This window comes from Plectropomus leopardus, chromosome 2 (genome assembly GCF_026936395.1).
Source record: "Plectropomus leopardus strain MGB_pleo_1.0 chromosome 2, ASM2693639v1, whole genome shotgun sequence".
NCBI lineage: Eukaryota > Metazoa > Chordata > Actinopteri > Perciformes > Serranidae > Plectropomus > Plectropomus leopardus.
In genome coordinates, this window is record NC_142177.1 from 25,661,453 (window position 1) to 25,681,246 (window position 19,794).

Below are 19,794 nucleotides of genomic sequence, written 5' to 3' on the forward strand. Positions count from 1 at the left end.
TATTTTTTTTTTACTACCATAGGATGGGACACTAGTACATATTTCTTTATAAGGCCATACCACAGGAACGGCCTTCTTATTGATGTTCCCTACTGACTCTTAAAACTGTCAGTAGCTGCAATCTTCGGTCACACGGACAACTTATGTACGTCAGTCCTCGTTGAAAATGCTTTCAGAGATTTTGCTGCCTCATCTTGGAGTCAGCCACAGAGTCTCAAGATGGTATTTAAAGTCTCAAGATGGGAGATTTTCAAATTAGGATTAAGTTTGACCGCTGGATGCACATGTGCAGTTAGTTAATGCTGCTAATTCAGTTGTTTGCATTAAAGTGGCTTTTTTTTTAAAGTCTGTTGCTTCTTTCTTGTACGTGAAGTTTTGTATGCTGTTAGTGTTAACTTTTTTGCAGTTGTGTTTTGTCTATTATTTTATGTTAAACTCTTTTTGCTGCCATCTTGGCAAGGGCTCCCTTGCATAGGAGATTTTGAATTTCACTGGGAATATTCCTGTTAAAATGAAAGTTAAATGAAAAACAAATACAGTTTGATTTATTTGGAGAATATTGTTAAAACAAAATTTGAAATGCATGGATCCCTGTATTAACATAGTATCACCTAATGTAACTTAAAGGCACTATGCAGGATTGTAAACGCAATCGCTAGTGAACATGAAAGCTAACCCTTGATTCACTCTCGTTTGGCATTTTGTGTGGCTATACTCACGTTTTTTGGGCGCCGTGTTTCTTTGATGCTTGCTGCTTACAGTCTGGCACTTGGTCGCTATCTTTTTAAAAAACTGAGGCCTCACTTAGACTCTGTGGGAGCTCACACCCATAAACGTCCCGAACAAAGAAATAAGGCAACACAGGCAGAAGGTGGAGTCTTTGTACATAAATATATTGCCACACACTTCTAGTGTGTCATTAGTGATGATTTAGGGATTACCTTTGTGCAAGTCTATACGTTTTTTTGTTATTTTCTTTTTGAAAATCCTGCACAGTATATCTTTAATTACTTGCAAACACATTTTAAAGATGCAGTAATAACATTTGGTATATGACTGTTTTATAATTTGGATTGCAACTAATAATTTTTTTTATTCTTAATTAATCTGACCATAATTTTCTCAACTGATCCATAAATTGTTAGGTACAGAAATGTCAGAAAATTGTAAAAAAAAAAAAATAATAATAAAATGTCAATCACAATGTCCTGAAGCAAGAGCTGAAATATTTACCTTCCTGTCTGTACAGCAAGTAGTTCCAAACCTGAAGTTATGAAGTTAAACATTATACAACACTGTGATTTTTGCAGCATCTTTTGCTTTAAAAAAATACTTAAATGATAAATAGATTGTATTAATTATTGCCAATATATGTTATGTCTATCATTGATTAACTGACTAATTGTTTCACCTCTAGTTACAATGTATATTATTTACAATGTGCTGTATTTGGAATTAACGTAGAATTGGATATAACAGATGCCTTCACCAAGTAAACCCTTTAAACTGTGTATTATTCTCTCTGCAGGATGATTACAGGGTGTGCACTGAATACAAGATCATCCAGAGGGACCAGGCTCCTATCTGCCCTGTGGACGCCTCGGGCTGCTTCACTTCAGAGGTCACTGACTTTGCGGGACAGTATGTCAAAGTGAGTGACACATCAGACATTTACATGTAGATTAGGTTAGCAGACATTTCAGGGTTTTCCACCCCTGGTAAGAGCCACTGGTATGATACACAAGATAAAGCCCTGAACGATATTGATAGCTGGTTTAATTCAGAATTTCATTTGCCGCTCTCTGGGCACTCACTCTCCTATTTCTCTCAATTTTCTGTGTTTGCATCTGGAGAAAAATGTCTTTCCATAATGATTTTTGCCACTTTCATTCCCAACACTTTCACAACCTCTCATTTTAGTTACAGGTTTAATGCTTTTAAGAAATATGATTGGTGGTATCTGACATGGGAATATGAAATATTCATCATGTTTTCTAAATGTGATTTTAAATTATTCTTTAGGTGTATGACTCGTTCATTGATATGGAGGGAATTAAGGGAATTGGCGTCAGAGCAGTTTCACAAAATTGTGTAGGAAAACCTGCAGCCAAAGCACTTTGTCACTGTTTAGCAGTGCACTGGGTGCCCTCTCTGTCACACCCAACTTCATTACCATCCTAAGTGGATATTGAGTGAAAAATAGCAGTCATACATGATCTGATCACTATTTCACATCCTGGTGCAAAGGCCAGGGAGTGGACTCGACCCGCCTGGCTGGTAACAGTACAGCGTTAGCTAATAAAGAGCATGCGGCCACAGTTCTCTGAGAGTCTGTCATAATCCACTTTTGAAATATGTTAAAACCAAGCGTGAGTTTCATGGCTGTCTGAGACATTCTTTATTGCCGCATAAAAACTCAGGGGTGATCTGAGGGAGCATCAGTCGCGACGTGGGTTACACAAAGAGAGGCCGAGAGAGCAGCTGTTAGTCTGTAGATTGAAAGCCAAACTCATTATTTGACACATCATGAGAGCCGCATCTTACACCCAGAAGAGCCTGCAGGTTAGCGGCTCCAGCGGCAGAGTAAGAGTTCAGAGCCCGTCGCCTTCCCGGTGCCGTGGATCCTCTTATGACAGCCGCGGGCGCTCCGGTTATCGCAGTACTGCGGTTGAGTTGGGAACAGAGATACACCAGCAGCATGCCAACGAGAAAGAGGAGATGCAGGAACTCAATGTCAAGTTTGCAGGGTACATCGAGAAGGTCCAGGCACTGGAGCAGAGGAATGCTGCTCTTCAAGCTGAGCTGGCTGCACTGCAGAGCCGCTACAAGGGAGGCCCCACAGGCATTGGGGAAGAATATGAGCTCAAGTTCAAAGAGGTGCGGGATCTGATTGAGGCTCTGACTAATGAGAAGGGAGCAGCTGATATCGAGCGAGGCTACATCGAAGAAGAGGTTGAGGTGTGGAGACTAAAGCTGGAGGAGGAGCTGGCACTCAAAGAGGAGGCAGAGATGATCCTGAGGGAGTTTCGCCAGGATGTTGACAACGCCACACTGCAGAAGGCTGAGCTGGAGAAGCGTATAGAGCAACTGGTGGCCGAGATAGAGTTCCTCAAAAAGCTGCACGACGAAGAGGTAGCTGACCTCATGAAGCAGATCGAGGACTCAAAGATTACTGCAGAGCTGGGTGGCGATCGGCCCGACCTGGCTGCTTATCTGCGCAACATGCGTGCAGAGATAGAATCTGTAGCTGCCCGCAACGTCAAGGAAGCTGAGAAGTGGTACAAAAGCAAGTTCGACACCCTCAAAGAGCATGCCGGCAAACATGAGGAGCAAATGAAAGCCATGAAAGATGAGATCACGACCTACCACACCCAAGTGACAGAGCTGCAGAACCAAATCGACGGGATGAGGGCTCGCAACGCATCCCTGGAGCAGCAGCTGGAGGACATGGAGATGGCTCACATGGATAAGGTGGGGAACCTGGAGGGCATAATCGCTCAGTTGGAGGCCCAGCTCTGCGAAACCAAACTAGAGATGACCAAGTACCTCCAAGACTACCAGGAACTGCTGCACATTAAGCTCAAGCTGGATGCAGAGATCGCCACCTACAGGAAGCTGCTGGAAGGGGAGGAGAGTAGGCTTGGAATTGCCAAAGATGCCTAAATATCCGAGATGAGAGGACCCGCAAGTCCAAAGCAGCAGCAGAGAAGACCAGCAGAGCATGCATGGTGGAGTGGAGAGATCAGCTCATTATCGTTAAAAAGATTATTCCCTATCTTACCCAGTTTTCCCTATTTTATCCTCCTTACTCCCTAGACTGGGTACCGTTTGAAATGTTTGTATACCAGTGCTGATTTGACACCTGAGCTTTAGTATGGATGCCAAAGTAGTTCTTTGAAAAACATGCGTTTTCTAAATTTGTTAAATTTAAGAAATGAGAGCAATGATATCATATGTAAAATGTTGCGTGAAAAAAAACGCATGCCTACTCTTGTGAGGTGCTGGCAGGAAGTATGCGATCAAGAAAATATACAACAATATACAACAATATTATGAATCTGACCAAACATTTGATGCCAGCTTTCTGTACTTAACGGTTTTGAACACATTTCTTTCGGTACCCATGAAGTGTTGAGGTTTGATACCCAGCTCTTCTTACCCTGTTGTTTACCTTCCCACACCCTGACCCTGTTGTCCTTATGTCTTTGCTACAATGTTTTCCTGCCTTTCAATTTCTCCCAGTCCTTATGTATTTCAAATTTTGCATGATTTTCTCACAAACAATCCTCCTGTCCTTCCCCTTTCCTATCCAGCCCTACCCTTTCGCTTCCAGTGTCCCCCTGGTTCCCTGTTTATGGCCCTCAGGTCTCCTTAGTTATACCATTTTCCTTAATGACTTTTCCTGCAACAGCCTTGCAATACTTCACCAAACCAACCCACTGTTACCTCTCTCACCATTTTAGTCCCCTCCTTTTGCTGCATCTGCTCACTTTTTCGCCACCATTGCTTCTCATGATCCAATTTGAGGATACTACTTCCTTTATAAAACATTACAAATTTTTTTCCAAACTGTGATGTGCTTCATCTCAGTCCAAACCAAGCAGATATCAGTGTTTTGACTGATCTTCACAGCCCCCCTATGATTATTCCAAATGTTTTGACAAAGACAAAACTATTGACCATTTACACTAATGTTGACCAACTGTTAATTAATAAAGATTGAAGTGAGTGCATACAAAATAATGCATTGATCTTTTTTTCCCTTTCTCCTGTGAGTTCCTATGTTGTACTCTTTAATAATGTGCCTTTTCTTGCTGGACTACTTGGTCTCTTTCTGTAATAACTTTATTTTACCGTCTGCTCTCTATCTATCTCTTCTATCCTCATTTTAACCTACAAAACAGGAATTGTGCTGAAAAGCTGTTTTTACCGAGTCAAGCACAGTAAATTACAATTATTTTAGTATTCTGCTTTACCCTGTCATGCATTTTAAACACTGAACGTGCCACTAAGGAATAAAATTGCTGTGTAAATCTAAAGCAGGAAGATTTGTTCTGGTAGTTTAGCTGTTCAAATTTTAACACAGGAGAAACATGTTTTCAAACCAGGAACTCTGCTGATTAATTAGGCTTTGTGACAAAGAGTCTCTAAAGGAGTCACAAGTGTGTGTGAGTAATCTGGTAAACATATCGAGAAACCCTTGTTTATACTCAGTTGACCAGATGGTGAAATTCTCTCGATTGGTTTTAGGCAAAGTTCCAGTAAATCTCCACATCACAGGTGTTCTTTCATGTTTTAATGAGCCGGGGTCAGGGCATGACAAAATTTACTCCTGGCTTAGAAAGTTTAAAACCCCCTCTCTCTACAAAGAGGTCACGACCAACAGTCTGCCAAACACCTTGGTGAAAAGTCATATTTATGAGCTTCCTGTGAATTGCACTGCGAGCTTGGTTAGAGGGAGATGAAATAGTGCGTGATAAGGCACAGAGATGATTGCATATTAGATTGTTTGCCATAAACAATGAGCTGGGTGACAAAAAGGACAATTTCATCCTACCTGTTTGGTGGTACTTATCATACCTGAATGAGTAGACCGTGACCTTGGCTGCACGACTTAATGTTTTTCTTAGAGGAATGTTTAAAGCTGTGATGCATGCAATGATCCAGAGCTTTCTTTCCTGCAGGAGAAAGTGTAATATTAAAAGTCAGTAATGTTTACACAGTGATAAGGAATGATAGGACAAATGTTTTGCTTTAACTCTAGCCATGGCTGGAGAAACACACTCTCTGCACTGCATAGTAGGGCTGCAGTTACTCTGCACCCTTTTTAAAAACAAGAAATCAAGTAGAAATACAAAAAAGGGCCAACTGCATCTTATCTTGTTTATATAGAAGATATAAAAGGGAACCACTTGTCTGCACTGAATGTATTGATCCATAATAATGCAGCATGTACAATAATACAAAACATTTTAATTTAATGTATTCTAGATATTACAAATAATAAGTTCAGCTGTAGTTGTGGTGCTGCTAATTCCACATTATGAATCCACAAGCTTTTCTTGATCTGAAGAGTTTTACAAACAATATATGGTAACACTTTTTTAGAGTTTTTTGGAGTATTTCAGCAGCTTACTATTGTCTGTAAATGTTTATAGAGTAAATGTGGCAATTCAGTTCATACTCACGGAATAAATACGTTGAACTTGTACTGATCACTGAACCTAAGCTGCATAGTTTGGGTGAACAATCCATATTGAACATATATATTCTACAGAATAAAGTGAGACTGTTGAATGTCAACTAATAATCTGTTGAAATGTTACGAATACCCTATAAAATTTCTGTAGGCAGCCTATTAAAATAAAGCATTACCCAATATGTAAAGGACAAATCCTTTAGACAGTAGTAATTATTTAAGACAAATGTTGTACTGCGTTTTATAATTAGGACTGTTAATTTGAGAGGTCTGGAGCCCCTTTTACATTGCTTGTTTAAGCCGGAAATCTTGCGCCATCATTTCACCTTGCCATTCAGTATAAAAGGTACATACACGGGGGACAGAGCTGTTAAGCCACAGCATTTTTTTTGACAGAATCAGTAATAAATATGTTAATATAATGGGTAAAATATAAAGAGCAATGGACAAAGAAAAGAAAATGGACATGATAAAAAAAAAAGCAAATAGTATTTTTAAAGATGTGCTTCATGAAGAAACTGTTCACTGCTGGTTCTAGTAAAAAAGGGTCCACTTGTGGAGAAGAGAGCTTGAAAGTGCTTCTATTAATAGAAAGTGAGAAGAAAAATGGTGAGATGCAAAAAAAGCCAAAATGTTTAATTATGTAAAGCTTTGGCTGCAATTGAACTTTCATAAGTTTTTATTTGGAATTTTAGTATCATCCCTAATCACATCTTTTTTTCTTTTTTTTTTCCATGTTTTAGCAAGTCGATCGCCCGAAAGTCTTGTTTTTGCTTGAACTTCTCACCTTGCAGTAGTGATGTATAAGTGTAATCCAGAGTGTGTCGGCACACTATGACTTCATGTTTGAGTGTATTTACAGATGCATCACTGGACGCTTCTCAACACACACAACAGTTTATCAACCACAGAGGACAGTGAAGAGCAGCTTTTTCAGCCTGGTGTAAAGTTACTCTTTAAAGCTGTATGTTGTGAATCATGTCTGTTGTTTTGGTTTTCTTTTATTTACAGGATGCAGACAAGAACATTATCAAGTGGCTGAAGGAGAAGGGTCGCCTTGTCAATAGCAGCAGCTACAAACATAGTTACCCCTTCTGCTGGAGGTAAGATATGTACACAATTAAAATGTGAAACTAATGTTACCACTGTGCCATGTTAGTGCGGCTCCTTCCAACTCAATCATAGCGTGACAGAAAGATTGCACAGCTTTTCTGGTTGCTAACCGACCCCCCAAAAACAGGTGTAAGTCTCAACACATCCACAAGAGGTGAAATGCACCCCTAATTTTGCAGCAATGCAAATAGTGTCTTGATTCTCCATTGCTTCTAGTGTATATTTAATTTAGTTGATATGCAGTGCCCTTTCTTTGCAAATATACCTCATTGCAAAAACGGTCTAATTCACAAAGAACGAGCACAACAAATATAGCTATTAGCCACATGCAGTCATTGAAATTATTAGTGTCTTCAGAGAGTTGGTAGAAACTGAAATGTAGTGACAGACTGGGATATTAAATGTCAAATTTGGTTTCTCACCATCACGGTTAAATTCCTTGCCTGAAGTTTTGAGGAATTCTCTGTACCTTGTTGGTCAGGACCCTCTGCCATTGTTCTGCTCGCTGTCTTCTTGGTGCAAATTCAACATTTATGCCCCATTAGTAACCGCTATCCAATGCAAAAAAGGGCAAATTGCACTCAGTTTATGGCAGTGTGTATTATTAGCATAATATCTTTTGTGAATCAGATGTTGATATGGGGCAGATAGAGGTTGCAAGGGAAGTGCAATTCAGGGTGCTATCAGCAGTCGAAATCCATTTTTGTGAATTTTGTCCCTGAGTCTTACTCTTCACAGTTACAGAATAGCCCCAACCTGGTTAGAGGATTTTTTTTTTTTTGGGGGGGCAGATAGGGGTGAGACAGTGAGAGTGAAAGGGGGAGAGATAGAAGGGATACCATGAGCAGAGGGCCACGGGTCAGAATCGAACGCATGGCCACTGCGACAAGGACATTTGTATGTGTGTGCCTGTTTACCAGGTACCAACTACTTGTTGCCCCACATCAAGGGTAAGCCTCTTGCAAACTGAGTTTTAGTGCAGTGTCGCACTTATCAGTGTCAGTCGTTTCATGCTACATTTATATTGGTTGATCAGTAGATGTAGGTCATAACAGCAGTTATACTCCCAAATTTCTGATTCGGTCAGAATTTCATCTCAGGCTGTCTTTGATCTCAAGACTGTGACAACAGCCATCCTTGAACCTCTCTCACTGTTCGATGACGGACCACAATATTAGAGCTGTGATGTCACGTTGGTCATTTTTCATATGAGACAGCCCAAAATCACATGGTCTATACTGGGCTATAGTTAAGTTAAATATTGTATTTGCCACTACAGTATGGGCAGCCTTATTTAGTGCTAGAAAACATAATGTACAATTAGCTCTGTGTTCAGAACAGTGTTTGAAAGCAGAGGTTTGAGGTTCTTCTGTGCATCTATCCCTCAGATGTCAGTAGAGATTTTGTGGTCTCTGCACAAAATTAACTGACATAACCAATGTCAGTGCGGTGACAAACACAGAACCTTTTAACGTATAACGTTATCATATCGTGACTAACAGGCACATGTAGACAGACACACACAGAAACTTACTTTCTGAGGAGACCAAGTCATTGTCTCTCTTGGAGCAGCTGCAGTCTGACCTGAGCAGGATTAATTAACCCAGTAAATATGCAGAGATTTGCTCTTTCAGCCACAAGGAGACACAGGCTCGTACAGATGAAACGGTCCTGTTATTAACCACACAGCACCTGTAAGGTAGAGCTCCGACACAGTGAAGAGAGATGAGCTTTCGACAAAGCCTGAATCCATAAACCACAAATTGGTGTTGGAGATGAAAAAGTAGAATTCTTTAAAACATATTACGCAGCAATGAGTCAGACAAGTTAATAGAATAACGATTTCACATTTATTTTTCACTTACTCTTACTTATTCAGAACACATATTTGAGCTAAATTTGACTTGGCTCACATTTTCTCTGCTGTTTTGTGGTTGAGAAAGAACATCTTAATGATGGAGAAAAGATAAAGATGGAGTCTGCAGCTCTGTGAGGTTGTACTTTGGCAGAGAAGAGCTTTGAGCTTTATGTTAACATACTTGCAATGACAATGCTGACAAGAAGAATCAAGGTTTTTTTCCCCCCCGTTCCTTAACTAACGTTCACTAATTAATACTGAATACATAGCACAGCAGATACATGACGGTCTGTTCAAAATTTCAGAGAATTCTTTAAATAGTGACAGTTAACTTTAAACCACAAATTTTAAACGCATTGTGGGCCCAGATGAAAAGTGAGGGGATCACCATAGTCATTAGGATTCATTCCTGGGCACCATGAATGTCCGTATATTTCACAGCAAACTATCAAATACAGGGTCCAGGATCCTTAAGAAGTCTTAAAGGCATTGAATAAATTATCTTAGAAATAAGGGGAAAACCCTTTATTAGTATTAAAATGTAATCCGGATTTTGCAGCATGAGCGAAAACAGCACAAAGTTACAAGTTGCCATCACTGTAATCAAGGCGGTGGAATCCCACATGCGTGAGAAACACAAAATCACCAATGAAACTATGAAGTATGGCTGAAAGACACCACCACCTATTACTGACTGTGCCAGCCCTGCTTCTGTTCAGTGGTCAGTACAGCAGATTAACATTAAAATACAAACGCATGCAAAAGCGAATAACAGTTGCAATCTGTAGCTTCGTACCTGAAAATAAATGGCTGGATTAATTAATTATGACTCTGATCTTTTAATAGTCAGAATGTTGCAGCCTTATGTTTTATGTAATGTGTTTATGCACTTTCAGATCGGACACTCCCCTGATCTACAAGGCTGTCCCCAGCTGGTTTGTTCGAGTGGAGCACATGGTGGAGAAACTCCTGGACAACAATGGCAAATGCTACTGGTAAGCCATTTTCTGGGACAGTTGAAACCGTTTTTGGTGCTAAGTGACAAAGTGAATTGACAGCTATAAGCGTCAAATGGTCTAAAATACTTCAAGACAAGACAGACAGCAGTCACAGTCCCAAAACAAGTAAGGCTGCGATTCTGCATGACCACATCAGGTGTTTTGTTGCAGCTATGGAGTAGTTGTTGCTACGGTAACAACTAATGGGGATCCAATGTAAATAAATAAATAAATGGGCCTCTCTCTGATTTTTAATGTGAAGATATTACATTTAAAATGCAAGTTGTGGTGAATTTTCTTTATTATCATTAAACAGGATTAAAATCCTCCTCAAAGCATTGTATTATGATGCACACGGGACTGATGCTTTATATAAAACATTAGCGTGATGATGCTAATTTTAAAGGCAGAACGTGAAGCAAAAGTAAGCGTCAGCATGATGGCATTGCTAAGTGGTATTACCCCTGGTGCTCCCAGTGCTCTTTTCTGAGCCACAGTAGCTGCCTCTGGTAATGGGACTGTCAAACTGAGATGAATGACTAGCCGCTAGGAAGGTGAAGACGCACAGACACACATGTACAAAGAGACCGGCACAAACGCACACACTACTTTAAAGGCTGTATTCCTTATGTGAGGGGTACAAGTGTTGCACCATGTCCATGTGGATGGTAAATTAATTTACAGTGTGTTATAGTGTTTTTTTATGTAGAATTGGTCATCTCACTTATTATTTTTAATATTGATTAGTCTGCCAGTTTTCTTTTCAATTTATGAACTTATTGTTCCATAAAATGTCAGAAAATGGTCAAAGCTCAGGGTGACATCTTTTATCCAATTAAAGCTAAAAATAAATAAATAAATAAACCAAACCTACATTTGCTTTCATAGAAAATTAAGAAATCAGCAAATATTCACATTTGAGGAGCTTACACCTTAAATTTGGACATTTTCCTTTTGAAAAAAAAAATCTTGAAACAATTACATAATCTAAATTATGGCTGACCAAATTTCTTCAATTCAATTCAATCAATCAATGGACCTGATAGTTTCACCACTAGTAGTTTTGATTTTTTTTTAGTAATCAAGTATCCTGCCAATTATCCATTGATTAATTATGTAAACTGTTAAGAAAGATTTTTTCCTTATTAAAGAGCAATAATAAACACATAACACATAATACACAAAATAGAAAATAAGACTACATACAACTTTGCATAGAAGTGTGCTGCAGTTGCTGCTTACACCACCTGATACTTTGATTTTTGGGGTATTTTTATGCATCACTGCAAGGGGTGCGTGCGTGCGTGCATGCTTGCTTTCACAAACTGACTGCAGCATTTCATTTTCTGTGGTTACGTCCTTAAGTTAGCTAAGTTTTGCCCAAGATTATGTGGAAAATAAAATGCTGCAGTCAATTTGTGAGAGCCTAACCAGCTAATATATTGATTTACGTTCTTAAAAGCGAAACTTTACCGATTTTCAACCAGCTTTGTGTCATCGCAGTGTGTGCTGCTTGTATTGTTTGTGCTGACATTTTTGGCTTCCTACTGCACAAAGTTCCCTGCTCATCCACTGGCGGGGGTCCCCGGGTTTCCTGTCAAGGGGGCTTTAGCATTGTTAATTTGCATTTAGTGTTACTGCCCAAGTTGCAGCAACACAGAGCTGGCTACAAATCGGCATAATTGGCCATAAATAATGGATGTTTTGTTATGAGGCTTTACCTTAAATATAGCAGTCAAAATAATTTACATTAAATGCTAATGTTAACGTCGCCATGGGTTGGGTCCGCTCCATTAACTGGATGTGCAGACTCTGCTTTCTGTTGAGATGCTGAAGCATTAATGTGAGGCTAGTTTGGTTTTACAACAGATTCAGTGTACAGCTTCTTTTTTTGTTGTTGATGTTGTTTTTTAGCTTAAAATGATCCCAAATTGGCCTGCCCCTCATCATTTTTTTCTCTTCTTTCATTTTACAATCTATGCCATCAAATATCTTCTGATTTTATGTGTCCTCTTTACGCCACCCGTCCACAGTAAAAGTGTGTTATGCCACAGTAATAATCATCCGTGCAAAACCTAGTACGCTGTTTATAGTTATTAAGTAATTAGGTTTCTACAGGAGTTGTTTCAGCCCAAGAAATTTTAAAAATCTGTAGACATTATGAAACATTTATATTGTCTGTGTCTGAAAAAAATCACAGTAGATTTATTATTGTTTTTAATGATACATTTAGTTGATATACTTTCCTCCAGTGCCTGCGTGGTGACGTACTGATGGTGATGCTCTATTGCAGCTTTCTAATTAAGCTTATTCTCCAACCTTAATTTTTTGATTCTGTGAAAAGATTTTTTTCCTCGTTGATTAGACTCCAGTTTCATACTTCAGTCTGTCTGTCGGTGAGGGTTGCCAACTCATCAGCATCTTAAAAAAAGTGAATGCTTGCATAGCTCAGCACCTCCTATATGGAGTTCATGTTAGCTGATGAGAGACTTGAAAGAATCCTTCAGAAAGCAAAGTGGTTGTTACCATCCTCTCAGGGTGATTTGTTCATTTTTATCTCTCTTTCCTCAAATGGTGCAGTGGGCAGACTCAGGCTAAGTATATATTGAGCAAGTTCAGACTGATTTCTCCAGATGTCTGTCTGTCTGAATAAATTAAGGACCAAATTAATGAGCGCTTGCAAGGAGAGCTGGTCTCTTTTGAGGCTCAAGGTTCAGGGAGCTCAGTTACTGGCGCCTGAATTTCAGAACGAAATTTCTCGACCATAAGTGAGAAGAAAATGTGGCGTTGAGTGACTGGTCCAATGATGACTCAGGTATGATAAGGCAGGAGTCAGACATAAAGTTTCTTTTCTTTCTTTTTGACTGTCTCGTTGATTCAACCCCAGTGTTTGCTAACCCACTTTGATATTCTGAGTAATTGTTGAAACAATCAGTGGGAGACAAAAGCAGGCCTCTCATTTCTAAGCGACATGTCGGCTGAAATTATTGTTTCATTGTTGTTGCCAGTAGATTTTAGTTAGCCAGAAATGGTAAGGATGCCTAAAACTCTGAAAAAAACAAAAACAAAACAAAAATACGTATTTTTGACTTTGGGGTGCACTGTCCCTTTTACATTTGCAGTCAACATTACAGCAGACAAACACACAATTAAAACCAACACTTTTGTGCTCGTGTTTTTGGTTGAAAAACGAATCCACCAACCAAACTCTTCATGTACAGTTTGTCACTCTCACAGCGCCGGGAACACTGCTTTAACATGTAGAGAAATCCAGAGCTCAGCAGACCTGCTGTGCATAGTTACAATTACTGAGCCATGATTGGATAATCATTGTTCAGGAGGAGGAGTTTAGCTAACAGTCAATTGCCCATTAAGCTGCATGTTGCCTTTCATCGGTTTTCTTTTTCTTTTTCTGTTTTTCTCACCCTCCGTACCTTTTTTCCATCGTGCACACGCTCATTCGGCCCTGACCACAAACTCTGTCCCTCTGTCTCCCTCTTGTATCCATCCCTAGCGTCTCTGACTTATAATAGAAGCCTGTACATGTTAAATGGCTCTTCTGTGCGTCTCGAGCACAAGACAGCACACTTTAAATTCTACATTTAGCATGAAGCAGGAGTGGGAGGGCGAGCGGGGCTGGTGAGCAGCAGCAGCAGGAGAAAAAAAAAATCATTAAATTGATATATTAGGGGCCTAAATAGAAATGCCTCCTACAAATGGGAATTGATGAACTCGTTGCTTAGCGCGTGGATCCTGACGACGATTTATGCCCCCCCTGCTCTGTTCTCCTGAGCAACATGGCCCAGCACAGCAAGAGAGGGGGACAGAAAAAAATGAAGGGAAGAGATTGTGAGATAGTGGATTAAAGCTAGAAATCGGTCGAGGCAAAACAGGGAAAGGGGTGCAGAGGAGGGAGTTGCCTTGAAGGGAATGTTAACCTTTGCAGTTGAGCTTCGTAAAGAGAGCAGCGCAGTTTATTTTTAGGGCTGAAACAAGAAAGAAAAGGAAAATGAGTAATAGGAAGAAGGAACAATAATGGACATTATAAAAATGCCTTCTCTTGTCAGAAAATGCATTGCACATTTAATTAGCAGAGTATCTGCAGGTCTTATAAGGATTCTAGTAGGTATTAAAAACAATATTAAATTTGATTTACAATTATAATTATTTCCTCTTGCTTCCAGTATGCACTTGTGTTAGTTACAAAATGTTTTTTTATTTGAATGCAGGCTGTTTGAAAACATTACACACTTAATAAACTATGAGTGGGATTGTTTTGACAGTGGATTGTGAGCGCAGGAGGCTGTTCAGACATTTATTTTATTTTATTTTTTATTTTTTTATTCAGACTTGTCGCAAACACTGCCATTACTGCCAGTTACAGTAGCTAGAGAGCTCATTGTCTTATAATGAAGTATCTGTTTTAGCAAAGACATATTTATTGAACCTGTTTTTTTTAACCAGAAGGAAAAGATTCACTGAGATTACAAACCTCTCTTTAAACTGTCCAAATCAAGACAGGCAACAGCACAAGCACCATGGCTGCAGACATTAAAGAAATGTTACAGTTTAAAATGAAAAAAAAAAAGATATAAAAAAACTCCCTTCAGCGTTCAAAACATCCACAGCCAGATGTGCCTACTCCCATGTCATTTAGAACAACATTAATGGCGTTTTCATAGTAGGTACAATTGATCACATCTTGCCTGATTTATTATATTTTTATATTATTATTATTATTATTATTATTATTATATAATTACTTTATTGCCCCGCCTTGCCACTCCCCCACCACTTTCACATTATTAATTTTTTTCCGTACTCAAGAACTTCTGCGTCATCTTTTACATGACAATTACGGCCCTTTATGCCAAGTCCAGGTGGCGTTAATTGAATAGGAATTTCTGTAATATATACTGCTGGTAAGTAAATAATTCTCTGCCATATCGTCTCTACTTGTTTTCTCTTTTGTTTTTACATTTTGGACTGTTTGACAGTGAAATGGCTGTTTAATTGCATTCTCTTTGGTGTTGAAAAGGTCTTTAAAAGTCTTCGATTTCACTTGGTGAATCCTGAAGAAACCCTGATAACATGGTTTCCAGGAAAAGCGGTGGTTGTAAAAGGCAAAGGTTTTTTTGGCTTTTTTGCCTTTATTAAAGATAGGACAGCTGTAGCATGAAAAGGAGAGGGATAAAGGGAATAACATACAGCAAAGGACTGAGGCCAGAATCAAACCTGCGGCCGCTACAGAGCCTCTGTACATGGGGCGCTCGCTCTACCAGCTGAGCGACTGGGCGCCACGTTTAGTAAGGTTTAAACAGGAGTATGATCACAGTGTTCTTGTTGTGCATCATTTTGAGACAAAGTAGACCTCCGTTCTTCACTTGAATCTCTTGATGTCTGAAATCATCGTTTTATATCGTGAGAGAATAACTGAAACCAGAACACAGATTATAATCTCTCTGTCTCTGTCTGCAGGGTTCCAGAGTTTGTGCGTGAGAAGCGTTTCGGGAACTGGCTGAGAGACGCACGAGACTGGGCGATTTCCAGGAACCGTTATTGGGGCACACCAATCCCTCTCTGGGTCAGCGACGACTTTGAGGAGGTCAGGAAAACACACAGATGCGCACTTGTTACATTTTAATAGAGTACTTAATGCATCTAATGTGTCCTTGTACTCTGCGGAGATCACACAATTTGTCTGTGTCATGACCAAATACCAAGACAGTTAGTCTTTTCTTGGGGTTGGCAGCGCTCACAAATCAATCTGGGCTGAGCATGAGAGGGCATAATTGAAAAGTTGAACTCTCCATAACTCTCACTTTTATTTACCATAGAAATGGGTTTGGGGGAAAAATGTCTTGTGTCTCTCCAAAGGAAGATTGGTCCGCTGCGAGGGTGCAGAAATCCAACTCCTCTCAGAAATTGGCAGGGTGGAAATTTCTTCTCGCTGACCTCTTTTTGACACTCACATAATTTAGCATATCTGGCCCTTTTTCTGTGTGTGCGGAGGCTTGTGTAGGAGAGACTCTCTGGCATGGCAGAGTGAGGTGACCATGGTGTCAAACCAGCGAGTGTAGCGTGACTCCGTTCTGCGAGTCAGCTCCCCTCAGGCACCATTACCGAGTGCCTCCGTAAACTCAGCACATGAATGATTCATTAATGTAAACAGCAAATAAAAAAGAACCAAAAATGTGTTTGGTTTCTCCTCGTGGTGACTTCAAAAGGTCCTCATGACAAACAGTGATCGGGAAGGAAAGGAGGGAAGACACGGAAAGTAAAGGGAGGAGGGAGAGGGGATGGAATAAATTAGCCAGGGAAGAAAATCAGGAAATGAAATACGTGAGAAGGGGGGAAAATGAGAGATAAACGGGGGAGGGAAATAAATGAAGAAGAAGACGGCAGAGAAGCCAGCCAAACGGTATAAATGTTCGCCTGTTTTATGGATGTTCGTCGCCAAACCCGGCTGGCTGTGTGAATTAGACTGAACTGAATAAAGATGTCAGAATTGGGTTGTTTGAGCGTTTGAAAAATGAAGCGTTGGTCCCCTGGCTGAAAGAGGGACAGGCAGCGACCTGCTTGCTGGAAATAGCATTGTGACTGTTTCCAGAACACTTGCGCTCCCTGGTGCCTCTTTCACACACCCCACAGCGGCAAATCACACACCCAAAACTAAAGCGGGTGTGTCTGTCTAAGTGTGTGTGTTTCTCTTTGTGTGGCAGTATAATATCTTTCTCTCAGTGTTATTTTTTTTGTTCTCTCTTGCTCTCCATGTTCCTGTCTTTTCTGGATATGTTTCTTTAACTCTGTCTTCTTTTTGCATCTGACGAAAGTGTATCAGGCTGTATCTGGGCCATGATACCTGGTGCTGTGGCAAAACTAGAGCACAGCCTACAGGTTAACTCTCAGAGGAGACCAGATAACACACTTTACCATACTTTCTAAGGTAAAGTTATTTAGGAAGTGTGTTGAAGTAGGCCTACTTTCAAGTTCTGATGTATTGTGATAATTTTTCATCAGAAATATAGAAGAGGTTAAGTACTGATAGTCCTTCATGGGTAACTTCAAATTAATAATAATAATAATAATAATAATAACAATAATAGATTTTATTTTTAATGCATTTTACATTTGCAACAAATGTCAAAGTGCTACAAGATAAAAGCATTAGCATAAAAAACATAGATAACATAGATAACCCTAACCCAAAATAAAAGCATATCTACCTAGATGTCCCTCCTCTCCCCCATTGCAAAACTCTGCATGATGACATATTTTACATACGTATTGCCCACCAAACATGTCACCGTGGAAACAAAGAGTATCGAGCTGGATCAAGAGAATTTCCTGCCCCTTTCTCTCTCTTTTAAAAATGGACCGAAATCCGATCAAACGGTAAAACTAGACAATGCAGATCAAGAATCAAGATTACATTTCCACACTGTCTGTATGTCTCCTAACATGTTCTCTGAAATATATTTAGCGCCATATTTAGCCATATTAGCAAGAGCTTGTGATCAGGAACTGGGCGTCATACTGCTTCACAGTAAAACGTAGGCTGAAAAAACTGAGATCAACCTGTAAAACTAAGCAGCATTGATCAAATATAAACCAAGATTCTGTTACTGAGCTGCCTATTTCTCACATGATTTAGCCTAACATTTAGCTGTAATACGACATCAGGCCGGCTGCCTGTTAAGTTTATCTTAGCTTAGCACAAAGACTGGAAACCTGGCTCTGTCCAAAGGTAACAAAAATGTTATATTTGTTTGCTCATTGTGTACATGTGTGAAGTATTTATTTTCTCATCATAAGCTTAATATGGTACATCTAATGGTAATATTTCTATTTAATATACATAATATTGTTTAATATACACGGTCTGTTATATGTAGTGTGTGAAATGAATTTGTCCAATATCAGATTGAATATTTGCACTGAAAAATACAACGTCACTAATTTTATTCAACGTAAACACACACACAATGATCAAACAATGATCATTATACGGGCTGCAATGCTGATCTTTTTTTTTTTTTTAATTAATTGATAAATGTTGATCAAATGGAGCACAGAGGTCTAATGTGATGTTTCCAAATTGCTTGTTTTATTGGGTCAACAGTCCAATGATACAAAACAGAGAAAAGAAGCAAGTCCTCATTTAAGAAGCTGAAACCAGCAAATATTTGATGTTTTTGTGTTGTGATTTAAACAGTTACTCATTATGTAAATTACTGACGGTTCATTTTCTTTTACATCAGCCAATTGATAACGTAACTTAAACTTAGAATAATAATTAATTTCTTCAACGGTGAGTACTGTTTAGTCAGATTGCTCACTCAAGCTAATTTGTGTGTGTGTTTTTTGTGTGTGCTTTTTCATCAGGTGGTGTGTATCGGGTCCATGGCCGAACTTGAGGAACTGACCGGAGTCAAAATAGCTGATCTGCATCGGGAGAAGTGAGTCACTGATCGAACACAGAGATTATCAGCTATCTACCTGAGCATGCACTTGGTGTGTGTTTGCTGCGGGAGTGTGATACCCTCAGTTTTTGGTGTGTGTGTGTGTGTGTGTGTGTGTGTGTGTGTGTGTGTGTGTGTGTGTGTGTGTGTGTGTGTGTGTGTGTGTGTGTGTGTGTGTGTGTGTGTGTGTGTGTGTGTGAGAGTGTGTGAGAGAGAGAGACTCTGATGTTTATGATATGGTATCTGTGGTCCTATGTGTGTGTTGCCGTATGAATTTGTCCTCGTTAAATCTGCCCTCTGGCTTTCTAATGTGACCTGTCTGCCCGAACCAGACGTGTGTTGTGGAGCACAGATCACTTTACTCTTCCGCTCTCCATCCGCTAATAGCCTTTAATCACTTCCATTGTTAATTGATGTTGGAGTAAGAGGTCGCCTTCCTCTTGCTCTTGTGTTAGGATTATGTGTTTAGTGTCTTGTGCAGGTCTGGAAAAGCAATTAAAATAATTTTACAATCTAGGAGAATTAAAAAGAAACTCATTTATTTAAGATTATTTATTTTTAAGAATACCTGATCATCTCTTCAGCAGTTTGTCTGGCATTTAAAAGTGTTCGGTGGTATGACTCAATACGGAGGATGTATGTATGTCTATAAGCTAAATGGACAGACTGTAACACAAAATTTTAAGGTTTGAAGTGGCCAGCTCCCAGAGAGGATAGCTCTGCCCTCATTGTGAACATTTTCACACAATCTTAATAACGCGCCACAAAAATGACGCACTAAACTACTCAAAATGTACTCAACTGTGTACTTCGTTTTGGAAAATTCCTGCGTAACACTCTGCCTTTCCTCAATAGGCCCAGGAGCAGAGCTCTTTAGAGCAGCAAAGTACTGCGACGGAGAGGCTTTAGTGGCCAACAGCAAATTATTAAAGGTGTAATCTGCTGTTTTTAGGCCTGAATGCTTATAATTCTAGACAGGTTTAATGGGTATTACTGGATGGGAATAGAAGGTAAATTTCCTTAAAGGAATACCAAATGACCATTTGAATACCAATTACCACTCCGTGTTAACTTGAATTTGTTAAGAAAGGGGAAAAGGGAGCCTTGTTTAACAGCAGCAAAAGTAAACATCCGTTTTCAAATTCTCACACAACTCCTGCAGTA

General features: G+C 39.6%; 2 protein-coding genes across 3 annotated transcripts in view; both read left to right on the forward strand.

Annotated features, from left to right (window-relative positions):
• Window positions 1-19,794, forward strand: part of iars1 (isoleucyl-tRNA synthetase 1) — a 73,318-nt gene that overhangs the window by 17,018 nt on the left and 36,506 nt on the right. For both annotated transcript variants that reach the window (XM_042506187.2, XM_042506179.2), the window contains exons 11-15: window positions 1,529-1,651; window positions 7,211-7,302; window positions 10,067-10,165; window positions 15,647-15,773; window positions 18,554-18,627. In XM_042506187.2, the coding sequence (XP_042362121.2) occupies window positions 1,529-1,651; window positions 7,211-7,302; window positions 10,067-10,165; window positions 15,647-15,773; window positions 18,554-18,627 (515 nt within the window). The remainder of the gene's footprint in view (window positions 1-1,528; window positions 1,652-7,210; window positions 7,303-10,066; window positions 10,166-15,646; window positions 15,774-18,553; window positions 18,628-19,794) is intronic.
• On the forward strand, window positions 1,664-4,759 carry vimr1 (vimentin-related 1). Its single transcript, XM_042506198.2, has one exon. The coding sequence runs from the start codon at window positions 2,527-2,529 to the stop codon at window positions 3,661-3,663; it is 1,137 nt and encodes a 378-aa protein (XP_042362132.2). The 5' UTR covers window positions 1,664-2,526; the 3' UTR covers window positions 3,664-4,759.